At 40.4% G+C, this 20366-nt stretch overlaps 1 protein-coding gene across 1 annotated transcript in view; it reads right to left on the bottom strand.

Moving 5' to 3' along the window:
• ERICH1 (glutamate rich 1) overlaps positions 1–20366 on the bottom strand; it is a 48701-nt gene that overhangs the window by 27815 nt on the left and 520 nt on the right. Inside the window, exons 2-3 of the mRNA XM_064145889.1 lie at positions 11439–11633; positions 1548–1682 (exon numbers count right to left, since the gene is read on the bottom strand). Coding sequence (XP_064001959.1) covers positions 1548–1682; positions 11439–11633 — 330 coding nt within the window. The remainder of the gene's footprint in view (positions 1–1547; positions 1683–11438; positions 11634–20366) is intronic.

Here is a 20366-nt window from a genome sequence, read left to right as displayed (position 1 = left end):
AGGAAACTAGAAAAAGTATCTCAAGTGCTGAAAAAAAAAATGCAGACAGATGGAGAAACGCACTGAGATATTCACACAGACCTACTTGGCTTCCCCCCCCCCTTTTTTTTTTTTCTTTCTCTCCCTTGTTCAGAAGCTAGTCTGGACAGGATTTCTTTCACTCTGATCATATCAATCATAACATAACTATTAGTTTAAGGAACTGTAACAGAAAAAAAAAAATCCTAAACACATTTTATAGCTAACAAGAAATGTTGATGCAGAATTGTAATCAACTTCTAAATAGCTCTGATACCAGCTGACGTCTAAATTAGTATTCTAGTAACTGAATATTCTTCCAAACATGAATTTATTGCAATGAAATATCAGCAATGGCATATCTATTTCTCTTGATAATCTTGTTACAGTATTTCAGATAGACATGTATTCATAATTTTCTTGGTTTATTCAAATGACACAGTAAATCACACTGAAATATCAACTAGGTTGTCATTGACACGTTCTAATCCCTAAATACGGTGATAATATGTCGTTGTTGATCAAATCTGTCTCATTAAGATAATTTTTTGAGTTGGGTTTCTGCTTGCTGGAATTTCTGCAAAATGTAGCAGAACGTGGCACTTGGTGCCATGGTCTAGCCTTGAGCTCTGTGGTAAAGGGTTGGACTTGATGATCTGTGAGGTCTCTTCCAATCCTAATAATACTGTGATACTGTATTTCCTTTACTACAAAATTCAAATGCCAGGAAAGGCCAGCACATCAGCCTTCTGCTGCTCAGCACATGTACAGCATGCTCCATTTTCCAGGAAGTGCAGTAGAAAAGGAAAAGCACAGTGTGCATTAGAATGCCCTCCTATCAAGACCTACTGTTACATCATTCTGATAAAGTCACTTCCTCTCTAGGCCAAAACCCCTCATCTTTAAGCTACTTCACACCAAGAACGAACATTCTTCCTGTGCCACTAGTCATGCTTCTGTCTATTTTATTGCTTTGAGACTCAGGTTCTCAATGGAGCTGAGAAGAGAGGCAGAGCCCATTTCCAAGGACTGGAAAAGGGACTGCTAACTCCCCCCATGAACTTCAATCAAGTGAACATTCACTCTAATCAGAAGTAAATTCGAACAGTTGCTAAGTCTCTGCCTAATTTCTCAGAACACCAGAAGTGAGAGTTATTAAACCAGTTTTATCTAACATTCACTCTCAAAAAACAGTAAGAGTGTAAGCAGATATACTATGAATACACAAGTGGCACTTGAGTGGGAGAGGCTGAGGATTTCCTATTCATTACTCTCCATGTAACTTCAGTAAGACCAGTGGCACTGTGTGGCTCAAGTCAAGTGCTGGATCTGGACTTCGAATGCTTACACGGGACAGGAACTCACGCGTTTGGATGAACAGCCTCATTCCGGTCACGCTGCAAACAGCGACACCCTCTGGCAGCAGCAGTTTAAACACTTCATTGATGCAATGGGGATCTACTTGCTAAGAGTTGCCAACAAGTTTCTCTTGAGAATAACTGCTCATAGTAACAAGCATGCAGACTTACCTGTTGAGTCACCACTACTGTCTGAGGGTTCAGGAACTGAAATGCCAGTAGTATCTGGAGTGACTGCAACATGACCCTCTAGTGGAAGACTCACTGTGTACATTCTTCTTGGAGGCAGAACTGTGTCACCACTACCTACAGAACACAGAAAAGAAACAAAGTATCTGGCTACTGATCTCAGCATAGATTTTCAAAGGTTTTCCCGACTACGGCAATGATAGAAAGTGCTCTTGAAAACCCTTATAAAGGAAAACAAAGCAAGAGAACCTCCAGTGGTGAACACTGAAATGATCATGTAACCAACAAGACTGCAGCAGCTACAAATAAACACTCCACAGGTTAGCTCTTCCCACCAGAAATCCCCCTTATGTTAGACAATTCTTCTGCCCTAACTTCGGAATAAGCTTTCACTTAAAGTGTTATTTTAAAAGACACTCCACACTTTTACACATTCTTTAAGAACACATTCTTGTTTCATACAAGATGGACGGGGAGCAGATTATGAAGTGACAGAAGCAACAGAAATAGAATCAAAGAACTGGTTTGCCCATTTGCAGACCTTTTAAACACATCCTATGCTGTTCTGAAGGGTGCAAAGAGTCTGAAAGCCACACATGGCTACCCTCAGCAGTGTCTGCCCAAGAGAGCTCACCCTTTCTCTGCTGTCTGCCTTTCTTTTTTGAGGTGGTGGAGTGCCAGGGGTTAGCTTTCCAACTGTTTTTAATAGTGGCAGTAGACTGGGTTTGTAGATACTTAAAAATGCTTTCAAGAGTGGCTGTACAAACTTTTTTGTTCCCCAGACAAGTAGTAATGCTGTAGGTACAACAGAGGCATCTCTGCTCCAGCTACATGTCTCTATGTTGCATTTGAGATGGTGTGTGTTTTTTCCACTCAGCCAGCTCCACAAATCAGCACAGACACAGCTTTAGCCCTCCCTTCTCACCTCTCTAAACCAAACAAAGCTGTTAAAATAATACACAGGAAGAACATCTTTGGCAGGTAGACACAATTAGCCTACTTACACTGCAAACTTGCTAGAAGATCCCAGATGACAATAATCTATTATTGAGCTGTGGCTATGGTTGGACTAACACCTAAGTACCATACCTAATATGCAGTTCCAAGTTATTCTTATGTTTCTGATATGCAATTTAAATACACACATCATATGGAAGCATGCAATCTGACAGTTCTCAGCATGACCAGTACTGAGGAGAAAGTACATCTCAGACCATTCAAGGCACTTTTTAAAAGCTATATCACAGGTGTTTTGAGAACACACTAGAGTTACTTTTTTTCATCAACAAAACAGAAAATGTCAAACTCGTGTTGATGATGCTTACTTGAAAGGATAATAAGGAAAAAGGAATAATACATGAAGATAAAGACAATTTTATGATTTGGAAAATGATCCACTGAAAGCTAATTTGAAATACACCTTCAATATATGCTCCTTCCTATGAAGACGATGCCAAACTGCTGAACAGCAGGACTTGCATTGACTCCTCCCCACATGTATAGGCTGATTAATTATCAAGTGTTAAGTGGTGGCAGCTTTAAATTACAAGGACATAAACGTTTCTTGAGTTCATACCTTACGAATAATTCCAGGGTCTCTTAAGTTTGCATGGTCATCTTTGTTTTACAAAGTCTTCCATTCCATTTACAGCAGTTCTAACTCAAATGCTTCAGTCATGGAAGCAGTGACATGAATTTGGGGGACTATGTGTAACACCTCATCTTACAAAGAACAGTAATAACTTATGGCATGTAAAAGAGTCATGATTCATACCAATTAAAGAAGAAAAAAAAATCAATTCTCTAATCTCAAGCCATTAAAAAATGAACTTTTCCAGCCTGGGGGCTGTGGATGTCCTTGGATTAGAAGAGATGGGATGGTTATATGGTAGTAAGCATTGCCATGAAGCAAATAACTAATCTTACAAAACGTGTCAAAGTAATCAGATACTGAAGATATTCAAGAATGCTGCTCTTTCTACTAGTCAGAACTCATGAATCCCATTTCTGAAGTTTTATTTTATGGAAAAAATAAACAACCCACAACATCCAAAAGATGTTTACAAAATCCACAAAACCAAAGGACATAAGTCTTAAAGGCAAGCTAAAGGTAGAGAGTAAATATTTGGAATTGAGTTGTCTCCTACGCATGTTCTTCTCCACAGCACTCTCGACCTCCTTCTGCTGTGCATCACCCCTGTGCAGAGAGAAGGGAAGTGCATCCAAACTACTCTGTTACCAAGGTTACACCCAGGAGCGTGCCAGTAGCTTGACTAGCTGTGTTATCTTTTGCTATCCTGTGAAAACAAATACCCGGCCTTTTTAAGAAGGAGCTTAGGGTAAAGCTTCCAGCCATGTAAAATTGCCTACTACCCAGTCTGCTTTTATCTCAGACAGACACAGTGTATATTTTCTTTAAGGCTGTTTTGCAGTATCCTTAAATCATCCCCTACCTGCAGCTCAGAACGGTGGCACACAACACTAGAATGATTTTTAGATGGCCTGAACACAAAGTGTGCCTCCTTCAAAAACCATTCACAAGTTGTAGTCGAGGTGATTTCAGTGATTAACTGTAGAACATAGGCAACTCAAGGATCCTCCTGAACCAAGGTACTGAAAAATAGGTACTCTTCCAGCTGATCAATGTGAAATCACCAAATTATCCTTCATCACTATGTATATTGTAAAACAAATGTGGTTATCCTAACTATAACCCCGTACCTCAATGTAGACACATTTTTGTTCAGATAACATCTAAGTTTCTGAGCATTAAGCTACAGTTAATTCAGTCTGTCACAGCAAGTCATCATAGATAGAGTAACTTCAGGAACACGGTGTTACTGTGTACAGTTATCCTCTGTTCACAAGGTTACTTTCACAGGAGTGTTTTCCTGTCTTCGGTCAACACATGCAAATGCTTTACACAAAGGCAGGGAACCTTTAATCTCAAGAAGTCTTCTGTGCAAAGTACAACCCCTTTCCTTGGAGTGCTGTGTAATTCCTAAGTCTTCAGCAGGATTCTCTCTCTCAATACTAAACAAGTCACACTGGGCCAAGAGAAAAAAATGCTGCTGATAATAAGCAAGCTAGCTTTTACAACACTGCTGGTCATGTGTTTTACTCAAATGATAACCATCAGAGAATAGCAGAAACAGGCTACCTTGCTGCGTGACTGAAGTAGTTGATGAATTATTTCTCTACAAGTTCACTGCTGCATGTAGGAACTTACCTCTCAAAATAACACAACTTTTTTTACAAAGAGCTAATATAGCTCACTACTGAAATGCAATTCCTTTAGCTTGTTTGAAGTATCTCTAGTGCCCAATCTTACTAAGATAGCCAACAGAAAATTTTCTCGCCTCTGCAAATATTAGGGCCCAATCCAACTCCCTCATTAGCTGCACTTTATTGGAATAAACAAGAAAAGTCGCTCAAGACAGTTTTTGGCTAAGAAAAAGCTGTATGAAAAAGAATTCCAAAGATTCACCTCTTTTTAAATACAGAAAAACATATACTATCTTTTGCACATTTAATCATAACGGTTACTGTAACTTGTTTTATTTACCCCAAATGAAAAAGAACTTTCATCTGCAGAGTTCACTTCAAACTTCTGAAGGCATCTGCTGTTCTGTTTTGAATGACACATTTCCCCATTTGCCAAGTACAACTTAAAGGTGTATACATCTATTCCAAATTGGGCAATTTCATTAATCTGTTGCTCAAATATATGTTAGGAAAAAAAGTCAGACAATGAAACAGATACACATTGTCCTCTGGCTCAGAAAGCACTCAAGCAACAAATTGTTGGAGTACCTTGTGAGGAAGCAGTGCAAGACCACTCGTTTTATTCCAGTATTCTTTTTGATGAGACCATTGGTCACTACACAGTAGCGCAGACAGCAATACTGAATTCTCTGGACTGACTTTATGCACACATCTTTAAACAGAAATAAGTCTAGTATCCTTTGATGTTCAAGAAGTAGCACATTTTCACTGCATGGACAAGCAGAAGTACCAGTCTCTTTCATCCCACCTTTTCCCACATGTGAGGAAGTATGATTGGTGCATGGCAACCTGCTCGTGGTCTTTGTGACCACCACGCATCTCAGAAAATTAGGTGAGCATAAGGCTTCACTAGCCAGATCTCTAAGGAGCTAGTATTTGCCTATGGCTTAGGATCTGGAATCAACTCCTACAGCAGCTCCCCTCCCAGATCTCTGCCCTGTGGAGAGCATGAAATGTTTAGTAATACCTCCTTATTAATTTCTTTTTGTTTAGACTGATGAAAATCAAAACCTTCAGAAGGAAATTGAGGCCAATAAAGACCCGTTCACAAGGCTAAATGTTGAGATAGGGAATTCATAAAAACACAGGAACAAGAGAGATCCAATTTATTTCCCTCGCCACCTTCCTCCTGCACACTAACTCCTACATTATCTAGAAAGGCTGCATTATAGCTCATTTTTATTGGAGCCAAGATTTGCCATTAGAACTCACCCTTAGTTTCATTACATTATAAGAGCCATTCTTTGTCACAGATAAAAAAAGCAAAACAAACAATCCATCCTTCTTCCTCTTGCTCTCACTCATTGTCTGAGGAAAAATTTTCACCTACAATCCCTGAAAACACCTACATACCATTGGAAAAAGTAATGAAAACAAAAATGCACAACACAAAGCCAGAGTGAAATACAAAAAAAAAAAAAAAATCTTTGCTCAAGGAAAGCAAGAAACAGAACACTTTGCAGAGCACAGTATGACTACAGGCAGGCAGCAGGAGCACAATTACAGGACAGCTAATTAAAAAAAGTAATCCCAGATATTTTTTTTCCCCTGAAAGCTGAATCTAGGAGGCAATGATGAAAAACTATTCAGCTAACTGCAAGTTATTTAACTGTCTATGATTATAAGTAATATTGTGATTAGGTGTCTAAGAGTTCTAGCTGCAGCAGAAGGATAATAGAGCTCCATTATTTCTCCTAGTGCTGCAGATCCTATTTGTTCAACACACTTCTCAAAAAAATCAAATACATCCCTTTCAGTCAAGAGATTTTTTTTAAGTAAAGGCAACAACATTGAATCTAAATTGCAATTAGTTAATTACCTTCACTGATGAAGTGATTTTGTCATTACCATAGCTTACCTGAAACTAGACCAGGAAATAAAGAGATGTGTTCATCAGAATGAAAGCCAGCAAGTTTTAAGTTTTAAATTCCTCCCCTCAACCCATGTTCTTAAAATTCCGTAACTGGAAGCCATCAGTAAGAGTCCATTCTCCTCTTTGTACAAAAATAATGCCAATCAAAGAGGTATAAAAGAGGATGGAAAAATCATTTGCCCTGAACATATTCAATACCAAGTTCACATAATAAGCATTCCCACTTTTTAAATAATAGAGGATACCATTGGTACAAAAGACACGTGGAAGTTAGGATTATGTCAGAGCAGGAAAGACGAAATTTGACTCTGAATAACCACAATTTTGTCATCAGCAGCTTCAGTAATAAGTGTAAGTGGGAGCAGAAGAGGCACCTCATACAGCCTGTTCTGTCATCATTAAGAAGAGTTTCACGTGGAGACAAGGTGGACAGCAAGGATGCCAACTATACACAAAATTACCATGCCACAGCTGGGCTCAGCTCAGGACCATATCATCCATTTCATCAAGTCCTTGCACACATCCTATTTTTTGTTTCCTTTCTCAAGATAATTAGCTTTCCTGCAACCAGCTACAATTGGGTTTAGAGCTTGTTTACAGCTCAAGGTGGCATTCTCTACTCCAATTAGGCAACTGCTACATACTATCAGAAGAGCTACTTTTAAAACTGTGTTTAGTTGTCACAGATGCTGGTAGATTTCTCTATGGCAGCTAAGAAGGGAAGAGGAAATACTTAAGGATTCTGGAAAAGAAAAGAATCTGCCACCCAGCAGCAAATAAACCTAACCAAAGCAGCATTAGTAGGGAACTGCAGCCTGACCTACAAGGCTGCTTCTGTCACAACAGAAATTACAGATACTGTATTTTCAGCCCACTCAGACTGAACAGTTGTTTAGGGGTGGTGCTGGTGTTTGTTTGTTCAGAGGTGGGGTGGGGTGTTTTTCCTCTCCCCTCCTTCCCCAAACTCCAGCTCTCTATTGCCCCCCAGCCCCCTGAGCACACAGCTACTAGCTTGTAGATGTGCTTGGGCACATTTCTACCAGATCCACTAGAGGCTGGTGTTTTCAGTCAAATTCTCTATGGCTGCAAGTATCTCTTCTGGGTTTGCAATACAATTCCATTGTAATATAGCTTGTAAAGAAAGACTCTTAAAATCCTTGTGAGGGGAAGATACGAATGTCTGACAATACATTGTTGTATAATAATGACAACCTCCATTGCTCTTCAGTTTATTCACAGCAGACAACTTTTAAGAGTAATTAACTAAAATGAAGCTGAATTGTTTAACGAGCCTCTAAGGCTGTTTACTGCACTGGATTCCTCAGGAGTTTAATTTCTCAAGCATATGCACTACATCAGCTCAATCAAGTAACAGCCAGGGCCATCCATGCATTTTCTTCAGACAAGTTCTGTCCTCCAGACACTTCAGTCAAAAAATTCATTTCTCTCTTTCCTTACATTCACTCCTTCAGACATTTCCCTTGTTCTACCAATTTAGGACAATTAGAAGCCAAAGACTAGGTTTGGAGTAGAAATCCTGGCCACAGACAGGTGTCTGGGTTTTTTTTTTAGGTTGCTTTTAAAAAACATTTTTTTTTCTATTTTCAAGAAGATACAAGACACTATCCTCCTTCCTTCAGAAGAGGCAAAGCACCTCAACATGTTTTCTCCATCCCTAACAGAATTCCCACCATGCCAAGAAAATGTAAACACCATACAGAAGATGACCTCATAGTCACATTTCTCTAAACTCGCTTTCAGTCTCTTATTCTGGATCTTAGCGTAAGCTATGTGGGGAGCTTTCTGGGACAACCATTTTTGATGCTAAGTTATTCATTTTCCAAAATTACATAAGAATACAGGTCGTTAACATGGGGCCTGATGGTCTGCATCCTTATGCATCTCAACTTCAACTGGATCTCAAAAGAGGCATATAAATGCAAATATTTACAGGATTTAAAAGTATGCACTTCACATTTTATGGGAGTAAGTCCCTCCTGTGCTTCCAAATGTAGGCATTTGAGGCAATAATGCAAACTTCATTCCAATGACCAAGAACCTGGGTGGAGGTTAGCTCATGCATATTGGTCATAGAATGTTCTCTATTTGAAAATAACTGTCAAAGGCAATGTGATGAGATTTACAGTAAAAGCTGTAAATGTTAGAAAACATTTAAGACTTCTTGCCAGCTTCTTTTAAAATAAATCCTCTAGTTCTTATTGACATTAATTTTTTTCATGAGGTTCTGTAGATCTGAAATAAACTATGAAGGAGTCAGTATCTACACAAAAAAAGACCCAAATGACTCTCCTTTCCCATTACCTATCTTATAGACTGCTGCTGCTTCATAGGTAAGCTGTTTTGTAGTTATGTCCATAACCTTTGGTTTACATGAAAGAATTTACTTAAAATAGATCGATTAAAAAAAAGGATTCCTTCGTTGTTTCCATTTCAAGGCCATGCAACTCACAGCTCAAAAAACTTACAGCCTATCACTAACTGAGCACTTTCAGTGTCCAATGCCAAAATATTACAACCTGCAAGAGCTCCTTGAAAGTCACAAGCAGGGGAGAATGTTTATGTTATCTGATGGTTTCACAGACTGGTAACCAATTTCTCTTTTTCCTGCGAGTTCATCATTGCCATTCTCTTAAAAAATTAAATCCCTTAAAGTATTCATTTGTAGGACATTAAAGCAAGCAGAAGCCTTCCTGGGGTACTGTAGGACTTGCCTGCCTTGAACAGAAAATGAGCTCAGTTAGTGTGCTGGTAGTTTCAAGGACATCCGTGTTGCTTTGTTGCAAAACTTCTAAATCAAGAACTGCTCTTTTTGCTCTATGTTCTCTTCCCCATGAGTTCTACAGATAAAAACCTCTATTAGGATTCTGTATCAAAGCTTTTGGTTCATTGAAGCGAAGAACAGTGTATTAGGAACCAGGTGCAAACAATCAGCAGTTACACATCACCAGGTCAACTAAATTCTCCTCCTCACCTCCCACTTCATTTGGCAAGGCCCTAATTTATGAGGAACAGTATAGATTCAGTACAAATGAAAGCACTTTTAGCTCAAGAAATAACTCCATAGTCATGCTGATTTAGCATGCTTTCATTGGAAATCCATTAAAACAGCTTGTTGTCACTCCCACCCTTTCTGTTCCATCCCATGTTTCTCAAGAGTTTCAACTCCAGCTGATCTTTGGCCCTCTTAACTTCACCCCAGCATATTCAGGCTACATCTCTGCATTTCTCTTCATTAGTTAACATCTGCCTTCACCTCCTCCATGTTTTCTTTTTGCTATATAAGCCCAGAGCTCCTGCACTTACAGGCAGCCCTCTCATATCACTCAGCTGTTGATCCAGATTGCTGTAAAGAAAGAGGTGCTTATGAAAGACTTGTAAGAAGGCAGCTCAGCAGGGGTTCCCCTCGCATCACTAAGGAGTCCCTTTTAAGCTGAAGCTTTTAAGCAGCTCCCAGTCTGAGCTAGACTGCAGCCAGGCCTGTGCATGGGCACACACCCCAGCTGATGCACACCCTAGCTCACAGACTTCATCTACTACCTTGACCTGCCTTGTCACTATTGACTTGTCCAGCGCCGCTGTGCCGTTGGCTGTTACCAGACACGCTTTGCTCATTTTTTGGGTAGTGTGGGCCTGCTTCCACAGTGATGACATAGCTCTGAGTACCTTCTCCTGGTTAGCTCCTCCCTGACATGCCTGAGCTCTCTCAGGCATCCTGCCACACTGGCTTATTTTTTTTCATGTTAAAATTCTTGTGCCTTGAGAAGGTTCCTCTCAAAGGTTAACCAGCTCTCCAGAAAACATCAAACATCTGTTCTTCTGTGGGTACAGAGTTCTAATCCTACTACTCATTTTGCTAACTTCCAGAACTTCAGCCTCCTGTCTCACTCCACATGCACATCTGGCTCTTCCTCACTTGTGAGTAACAGGTCTAGATGAATGTTCTCCCTAGAAAAAAGCTTTTACAGTCTCAGGAAACACATCTTTTACATCAGATTAGTTTAACAATTTCTTTCATTTATGGAAAATCTTACATTTAGGTGAGCTACAATGCAAAGCAATACACACTTCTGCATTTATGTACTGAGCCTTTCATCCTCAAGTAATACCACAGCTATCTCATTCTGCAACTTCCTCTTCTGGCATACTACCCATATTTTACAACCCATTTAGTCAACATCCTTACTTACACATCAAAATTTCAGATACTACTGCCACTGCATAAACACACACAAAATAACGCTCTTCAAGAGAGTACTAACTCCGTGTCTGAACTGATATTTGCCTTCTGCTGGGTTTACATGCCTCATGAGGTTTCTGTTGCAACAAGTGGGAAGGAGCAAGTGCTGGATCATTAGTCCCCACATTTCTTGGGGTGTAACTCTAATAGCTGAGCAGAGTTGTATAGCTACATGTCATTTTCTCACTGTTCAACAGACATTAAACCAAAAAGAGCTTAGACTGAAGTTTCCTACTGGTTAAATATAAACACTGTGCTCATGCATATACACCAAGATCACTTCTTGGCTTTCTCAGGACTTAGAATGCTAAAGGTCAGTGGCCAAGTACCACCAGCACGTGCCTTAAATTTTCTCTGTTGGAATCAACAGATGAAGTAGATAGTACAATACCGCTCCACAAGTAAAGTAACTATACTTGAAACCATATTGTCAGAAAAACCAACCATGCAGTCTCACCATGACACGACTTGCAGGGTCTATCAGTTGAAGTGCTTGCATCTGCTGACGAAGTCTGGACATTAGCCAAACTCTGTTCACTGGATGCTGAGCCTCGATTGCCGACAACTGCCTCCTCTTCTCTACTTGACACACGCGCAAGAGAAGATGGTGAAGGTTCGGCATAGAGTCGTTTCAGTACTCTCTCTATAAACACTGTGGGGTATGAAAACTGTATTAGAAAAAATGCAATGTCTTAAAGGTATTTTAAGGTGTTTAAAAAGTCAACAGCTGATGACACAAGATAGTTGCTCTCTTATTCCATGCACATCTATCTTCAGCGGTCTCTATCCCTCATGGGCAAAGCCAAAAATACATAAAATTCCTAAATATAATTGAAGAAAAAATATTTAAATTCTAAATTTTAGTCAGAAAAGCAGTTTTAAAATCTTTGAGTTCACTACCAAGGTGACTTTCACCATCCTCTATTTAACTATATTTTGGTGATAAATCAGTACACATACAGACCAAACATAGTTCTTTAACAAAAAGTATCCTCCTACACCTGTGTTACGAGGCTGCTCAAAAGACAGGTCTCTTCTGGTACAGAGGCACTGCAGTTGAATCACTCATTTAAAAAAAAAAAAAAAATCAGTAAGCTACAACTATTTAATCCCACATTAAAAACTAGAAGTAGACAGCAGCAGAAACACATGGTAACCCAATTATTTCTACAGAATTAGCAGTATTCTTCTACGCCTCTTCCTCTTATGGGCCCCTTTCTGACGACACTGGCAATCTGCTACTAGTTTCTCAAATGGAAGCATCGTTTGATTAAAGAACAGAAATATATGCAAGTTTACTCATCAATAAACCTATCATCTTCATATGGACTCATGCATGTTTCAATCACTGGAAATTACATACTGTATTAAAATAGAAAGCAACATTAAGAAAGGTTTTATCTACTGCAAAACAACTTCCCCAGTTTCCTAAGTTCTGCATGGTTGAACAAATAGTGTGGGGCAAGGGAGAAAGATGTGGAGAAAAGCATGTTACCTAAACTCCAGTTTTAAATTTTATATATGAAGCAAGCAAACTGGTGCAGATTCTTAACAAAATAATTCTGCCACAAGGAAAGGACTTCCACTGTTGTAAGAACAATGATGCCTACTATAGCTTAACAGAAGAACATACTATCATGACATAACTCTTCAATAAATTACTTTCCTTCACAACTGAAAAACAAACCAAGTATCACCTTGATCGAGCTGGGAAATACTTGAACCTCTAACCCTTGATGGATAAAATTTATCTTCGCATATACCTTGGCAATATGCTTCAACTGTCATGTAAATGACTAACTATGGGGGAGAACATCTCGTAAGACATTTTCTGGGCTTTTATATGATCATTCACTATTTACTTGTCCTCAATCTTTTGAATAATCAGTGACCTTATGAATGGTCTATGACAAGACGCAAGACTGAAGAATTTGTATTGGTGTAGAAAGTTTCATTTATGAAGCCTAAATTTTAGCTTTTCTATACTTATCCATCACTCAGTGACATGAAAACACCCACGACAAGACACCGGCAACATCTCTATCAAGTAAGCACAATTAGTTTTGCAAGTTAGGGGTTGAGACTGTTGTTCCCAGACAGACAGACATCAATGAGCGTGTCTTTTCCTAAGGTTCCTTTGCCAGGATATTCTACAGCTAGAAAGGCAAGATCCCCACTTATTCTCCTCACAGGACAGCTAGAGAAAGCAGACAGCACTAAGCATCGTAATAAGACAAAGGTAGCTGTGCTTTGCAGACCTCTGACTGTAAAACAAGTTATGCAAGAAGTTTATCTGGAGTTTTTTCCCTTGTACTGCAGTGTTAGTAGCAGCAGTAGAGTTGTTACTAAATGCCATGGTTTAACCCTGGTAGGCAGTTGAGTCCCACACAGCCACTTGCTCATCCCCCTCTGTGTACAATCAGAAAGAACTGGAAAGGTAGAATTGAGAAAACTTGTGGGTTGAGATAAAGACAGTTTAATAAGTAAAGCAGAAGCCACACCAACATACAAAGCAAAACATGAACTAAATTCACTGCTTCTCATTGGCAGCCAGGTGTTCAGTCATCTCCAGGAAAGCAGCTGTCCATTGTACGTGAAGATGACATGAGAAGACCAATGCTAGGACTTCAAGCACACCCTACTCCCCAGCCCCCTTCCACCTCCTTCCCTCAGCTTTTATTGCTGAGCACAGTGTCATATGGCACAAAATATTCCTTTGCTCAGATGTGGACAGCTGGCCCAGCTGTGTCCCCTCCTAGATTCTTAGATACCCCTAGCCTACTTGCTTGGTGGGGTGGCGCAAGAAGCTGAAGATGTCAATAACCAAGCAATAACCAAGACAGCATTATCAACACTCTTCTCTCCACAGCCACAGGAAGGGTTAAGAAGAAAATTAACTCTTGACCAGCCAAAACTGATACTCAACATTGTGGCACTCCACTGAGGAAGCTTTTCCTTCCAAACCAAATGACTATATATGGAAATACATTTTCTTCTAACATACCAAGAGACAGCCTCCTCATAGTTACAGCAGATGTTATTTCCCCATCTTGAAATCTGCTTTCTCCAGCAATTTGTCTGGTTACTCTCACCCTCCTATTTTCCCCCAAAGTTACTTTCCCCCCCAGTTTTAAATACAGCAACTATACTCATATGGACATCAGTGCTGACTCAGATGGCAATCAGACCAGCTGCAATACATTTGTGCCTTCTCATTCGCATGGGGCCCTCCCCATCTCCAACACCTATGCTTTAGAAAGCAAGCTGAAAGAGCAGAAACCAGGCTGAAACCGTGCTCATATTTGGAGGGTATGAATACTGAGGGAAGTGTTCTTTCACAGAAACATGTTGCTTAGAAAAAAATATCTAGATCAGTAGAAGTGCTAGGTTTACTTGAGCATAGATATGGTTTAGCTGCCAACACCAAAGTAGCATCCAATCTTACACACTGGAGTTCTCAACAGATACAGGAAGCAGTAGCTGGGTGCAGAGTAGGACAATTCTTTGCTATCTGCAAAGCTTTTATACCTGAGCCAGTGTGTCTCAGCACTGCAAAGTCATCTCAAGACCACTCGTAAAACCCAATAACCACAATAGAATTGAAATAAGCAGCAGTGACACCTAGGAATGGCAGAGTCCTTGTTTGGAAGCTGATGTGGTCTGAGCCTTCTGAAGACAGCAGGGAACAAGGTATCCCAGCTATACATGTTCCTCAGGAAAACAAAGGTGACATTTTTTTTCAGCTGCTCCCTAGTGATACTATCTGGAATCCTAAAAGTCTGCCTGCAGCTCAATGCTTTTGGAACAACTTTGTCCTGTGTATCAATGAACGATGAAACTACCACACCAAGCTCTGCAGAATACCCATCCTGCTATACTCAGCAGCTTCACATGTTCCAAAGCTCCACTCTGCTTTGCAATTTGAGAGTCCGAGCTACCATTTTTTTTTTCAGATGACAAAGTATGCTCCTCCCTCAAGGTTAAAATTACTCAGAAACAAAAAAGTCCTGTGATATCCAAGAGCACTGGTTTAACCAGAGGAGGTTGATCCTGCCTTTCTCCCCTACTGAAAACACCTCTTTAGCCTGGTGTTTTTGTCACAATGAAGCAGAGATTGGATTGCCTGGGAAGAGCTGCTCAACCTCTCCAGAGCCCCCACCTCTTAACAGCAGATTAACAATAAAGAAAATTCAAGGCAAAACACCTACTACCCGAGACATACCTAACCTGTTAAGAGTTCCAAAATGGAGCAAGACTTGCTCTCACCATAGGCTGTAGCATAGCCAAGTACACATAGCTATTTGGTGCCATCTTCCAGACAAGGTAACTGATGGAGATCTCTACAGATTCCTGTGGTCTTTCAGACTAATCTGGGAACACTCTACATAGCAGGCTGATGTTTGTAACCAAGCATACATAATTTTGAGATGGGTTTTTACAGAGACCTCAAGAAAAGATGAGCGACACGTTGGAGTCTGAACCAACAAAAATTGGCACATTTAGAAACAGCATTAATGTGTGAGGCACCAAGGAGTTAATTTGATGTATTCTACTGGGTATGTTTCTGAGGGCATTCTTGAAAATTGCATTCATGTATTACAAAATCTGGTATTCCATTTGGGAAGAGAAAGAATAGTCTGAGTAGAATTATTGCTGGAACTGAGCTTGTGTTAGAACAGGAAAGAAATGTGAACGGCACCAAGAAGCAATTACAGTGAAAAAGGGAAGCCTTGTTGCATAGACTATTAGCAATACCTTAGAACAAAGCAGCCTCTGGAACTCACAGATGAGAAACTGGGAGAGGAAAGCAGATAAGCCAAGTGGTTTAGAGGCCAGGAGTGGCAATGATGTGGATGCAGCTGAAAGGAGCACAATGTTTGTTAGTGTTAGCTCAGCATGGCTTTAAATCTTCCTTACTTCTCTACAAAATCTGAGACAGCAGGGGGTAATCCAAGAAGTTGTATAGGGTGTAGACCAGGCAAGAATCCATGGAGGAAGTCTTAAGTTCACCCATCCCACTGTAAATCTTTGAAAACTACCAGAGCAGCTTATCATGGCTCTGTTTTTCTGAGGAAAAAGTGATGGCTCATTACTCCCAACGTACTGAAGACTAAATCTGTTTTTTTGAGTTTGACAGGGAGTGTATTCTGCAACATGAAGAAAAGAAATCCCCACAGCTTTGTGTTAGTGAAGGAAACACTTGGTTACATGGACAACTGGAGGAAGCTCTAAGCCTCCAGGTTAGGTGAGCATGGCCCAAGGACCATCCCATTTTGGAGCTGTGTCATCACAGCAGACTCAGTTGCCACTTTAGATCCGAGTGGTGCATAGAAAAGCGTTTCCATTGTTAAGCTCTCCAAAGACAAGCACCAATAAAGCTGAAGTAGCGCTTCACACTGTGTGTGCTCATTCGCCTTCAGGAATCTGACAGGACTTGAACACTACAATGGACAGATCTATGCTGCGAGTTGTGCAACACTGAAAACAAGACACTGAAAGTGTGTGAAGGGGGGAGAAACATTAGACTTTTCATAACCATCAACTGAAGATGACTGTGCTCTAAATCTACCTGCCTCTGCTAGACATCAGACCACGTGTGCACATATCATGGGGAGCAGGGAACAGTTGTGCATGCCACAACAGTTTTATGGAACAAATTGAACACAGCTCAAGATTACACAAAGGAAGCATCACAGTATTAGTGCCAGGCATATAGCCAAAAGGGGCTACTACACTACTGTGCAGCATCAATACTAACAGAATATTAACAGAAATAACTGGCCCAAATCCCAAGGATTGGGACTCCTCACTTTTTTTGCTGTAGTGATAGACCAAGCTACACTAACACTGCCTCTGTTTGCAAGGTTATAAAGATTCAAGAGAGAAATAGAAGCTTATGGACTTTTTACCTGTGGCAGTGGGGGTGCCCCACATTTAGTGGGACAAGGAAATGTTCTTAAGTAGAGATTGCTAAACTGGAGATAACTACAGATGAAAACTTCTGTTTAATCATCACGAGTGACTGAACTACCACTGTGATGAAGGTCTGTTGGGCTGACCCTATTACTGGGACAGTAAAATGAACATTAATATATGAATCTAGAAGCATCTCACCAAAACCTTGTACGACCTTAAGTCTCCTGTGCACAAACTAGCCAGACTCAAACCTGAACAGACACAGAGTTCTTATAATAACCAACATGACACAGAATGACAAGGAGAGTCTGTGCTGTTTAGCACAAGCAAGTAAATGCATTGATACCAAAGACTGCCCTGATATAGGTGCAGGACCTTGCATTTTGCCTTACTGAAACTCTGTCTGCCTCATAGACAAAGACCTTGTAAGATGTGTACTCCTGCTAGAGTACTGGGAAACAAACCATTTTCAGCATCACTTCAATGTGTGCAAGGTATCCATTTCTCCAGGCATCTTTCACAGCATTTAAAATACTTCTCACACTACACCATTATCTTGATCCTACCTAGCACAATCAAACACCACTCAAAACATCTAAAGATATCTTGCTCGCTCTTACTAAGGAATCTCAACTTAACACATGGGCTATAAGAATAGCTGAAAACAGTAGTCATTGAGAGTTCAGAGCACTGAAGGAAAAATACCTGGGAATTTTAAAGACAGACAGCTTGTCCCTCTGCTCACAGGAAACTAAAAATGATGCTTACAAAAGAACCACAAAATTGGCAGTATTATCATCACTGAGCACAGGCAAAAGTTCAATGAGACTGTGCACCATTTAAGTTTTATTTAAAAGGAATCTTCAGAAAATGATAATATGGTTGAACAGCCTCCATACAGCCTTCTTGACGCAGTAAATATACTGTCCTTTGTTGCGATATTGGCTCGCAGCACAATTACCCAGCAATTCCTACCATTGTCCACACACACATAACGAAAATCAACAGTATCACTCAAATAGCCCATCATTATGAAGTACTCTAAGTTTCAGTGACAGTTTTTCTTTCATAAGACTTTTAATTCAATCCATTAAGGAACATCTAAAAGAAATGCAAACCTCTAGAGAACTGTGTTCAATGTTTTAAACTAAAGGCACCTGAAAACTTAGAAAACTACCAATACAGGAAAATCTGTTTGGATGGGACAGAGTGAATCACAGAATTACAGAAACATTCAGGTTGGAAAAGACCCTCAGGATCACCAAGTCCAACTTGTAACCCTACTTTACAAGATTCACCTTAAAGCATATCCCTAAGCAGCACATCCAAAAGATCCTTGAACACATCCAAGGTTGGCGACTCAACCACCAACCTGGGCAGCTCATTCCAGTGCCTGACTACTCTTTTTCAGTGATTTTTTTTTTTCCTAGTATCTAATCTAAATCTACCCAGTCTCAGCTTGAGACCATCCTGCTTTCTGTCTCCAGTTAGCTGTGAGAAGAGACCAGCAGCAGCCTCTCCACAATGTCCCTTCAGGTCGTTGTAGATAGCAATGAGGTCTCCCCTCAGCCTCCTCTTTTTCAAACGAACCAGCCCTGGCTCCCTCAGTTACTCCTCAAGATTTATTCTCCACACCCTTCACCAGCTTCCTTGCCCTCCTCTGGACCCACTCCAGCACCTCCACATCTCTCTTGTATTGTGACGCCCAAAACAGAACACAATACTCAAGGTGTGGCCTCACCAAAGCCAAGTCCAAGGGAACAATCACCCCCCTACTCCTGCTGCCCACAGCATTTTTAATACAAGCCAGGGTGCCATTGGCCTTCTCTTCAGAGTAGCTACTATGAGTTATGTTTTGGTCTTGTGCTGAAAACAGTGTTGATAATGCAGGGATGAGTAGTGCTCACCCAGAGACAAGGCTTTTTTTACTTCTTACACCATGTCACCATTGAGTAGCCTGGGGATGCACACTGTTAATTGTTTGGAGGTGGGAGCAAGATACCACTCCTAGAGCAAAAAAAAATGTCAGGCTTCAAACTTAATTTTCCTTACTGATAGTTATTTAACAATGAAAGAAAAGATAACCATCCTAAAACCTCCTAGGGTTTATAGTTTTTTTTACCCAGGGAAAAAAACAACTCAATTTATTTCCAAAAATCAAAAAGTCAAATAATAAAACAGGACCTGTGAGAAGCAAAGTTGTTCTTAACCAGAAAAAGACAAACAAATCCCACAAAGCACTGGTGTGTTTTTCTACAACAATGAAGCTGATCTGTATCTGATATGGCCCTTTAAAAAGTCAAATCCAAACGAAGAAACCACTCTGGGTAAAGACCTGCAATCTCATTTCAATCCTTACCACAAATATGAGCTTCCTGCCCCAAGCCAACACTGAGTCATCAGGGACAAAACCCAGCACTCCCCCTGCCATATTTTCATTCTGCTACTGTTATTACCAGTGAGCATCTATTGCCTACATTTGATTTCCAGTTTACTCTTTGAAATACAAAGTCTTCTTTAGTACCACTAAAGTACTAAGTACCACATACTTTGGAGGGCATAGTAACTTCTCTATCACTTCTTACTAGCAGTTAAGGTTGATACCACATACTGCACCTACACTAACATTTTGACTCTACCCTTTGGCAGCTAGCACACCACCCTATGACCCTACACAACGGTGTTACCTTGGGGCTTTGACTCAGAAGTGATAAATACAGCTTTAAACATGCAACTGATGTTAAATAGCTATGAATTATGGATCCAAGTGTCTAAGAGAGGATCATAATCCTGTCAGAAATACTTATATGACAGCTCCATGATCTCTGTGGGTCCTTTCCAACCCCTGACATCCTGTGAACTCTGGTACCTCTAGCCCATAAGCAACCAGACAACAAAACTCAAAAACCCTTGCACTTTGCCATTTACACCTGCCCAACACTTCAACTGCTTAAACACTAACCCTCACTGCTCAGTCTCACTCCACCCCTGTTATTCTCACAGGACAGATTGGAGTTTCGGGATGCTGCAACTGTCTGAAAACTCAGGAGCCAGCCACAGTCACTACAGGAGGCAAAGCAAACAGCTCTTCTATAGCTCAGCCCCTACTTACCTCCTTTTAGGAGCGCAACACCACTTCAAAAACTCCTTACTTTCACTATTGCATTCTTCCCGCACAAGCTCCTATCTTACTAAATATGAAGGCAAAGATAACACACTTCAGTTATACTTGGATATAGAATTTTTCCTCTCTTTGCAAAAATGGTTATTTCAGAATTGTATTAACTCGCTTTAAGGCAAACTCTGTATTTGCTAACAACGAGTCCACACACTGAGAAAAAGGGCGTTATCCTTAAAACAATTCATGATTCGACCAGCAATTGTATTTACTCCTCCTCCCCACTCACAGACAGGAATACCCAGCAGCGGAAAGTGCCCCCCGTGCCTTCCAACCAGACCGGCAGAGCGC

The sequence above is a fragment of the Pogoniulus pusillus genome, chromosome 7 (assembly GCF_015220805.1).
Source record: "Pogoniulus pusillus isolate bPogPus1 chromosome 7, bPogPus1.pri, whole genome shotgun sequence".
Lineage (NCBI taxonomy): Eukaryota > Metazoa > Chordata > Aves > Piciformes > Lybiidae > Pogoniulus > Pogoniulus pusillus.
This window is presented reverse-complemented; position numbering and strand designations above follow the sequence as displayed.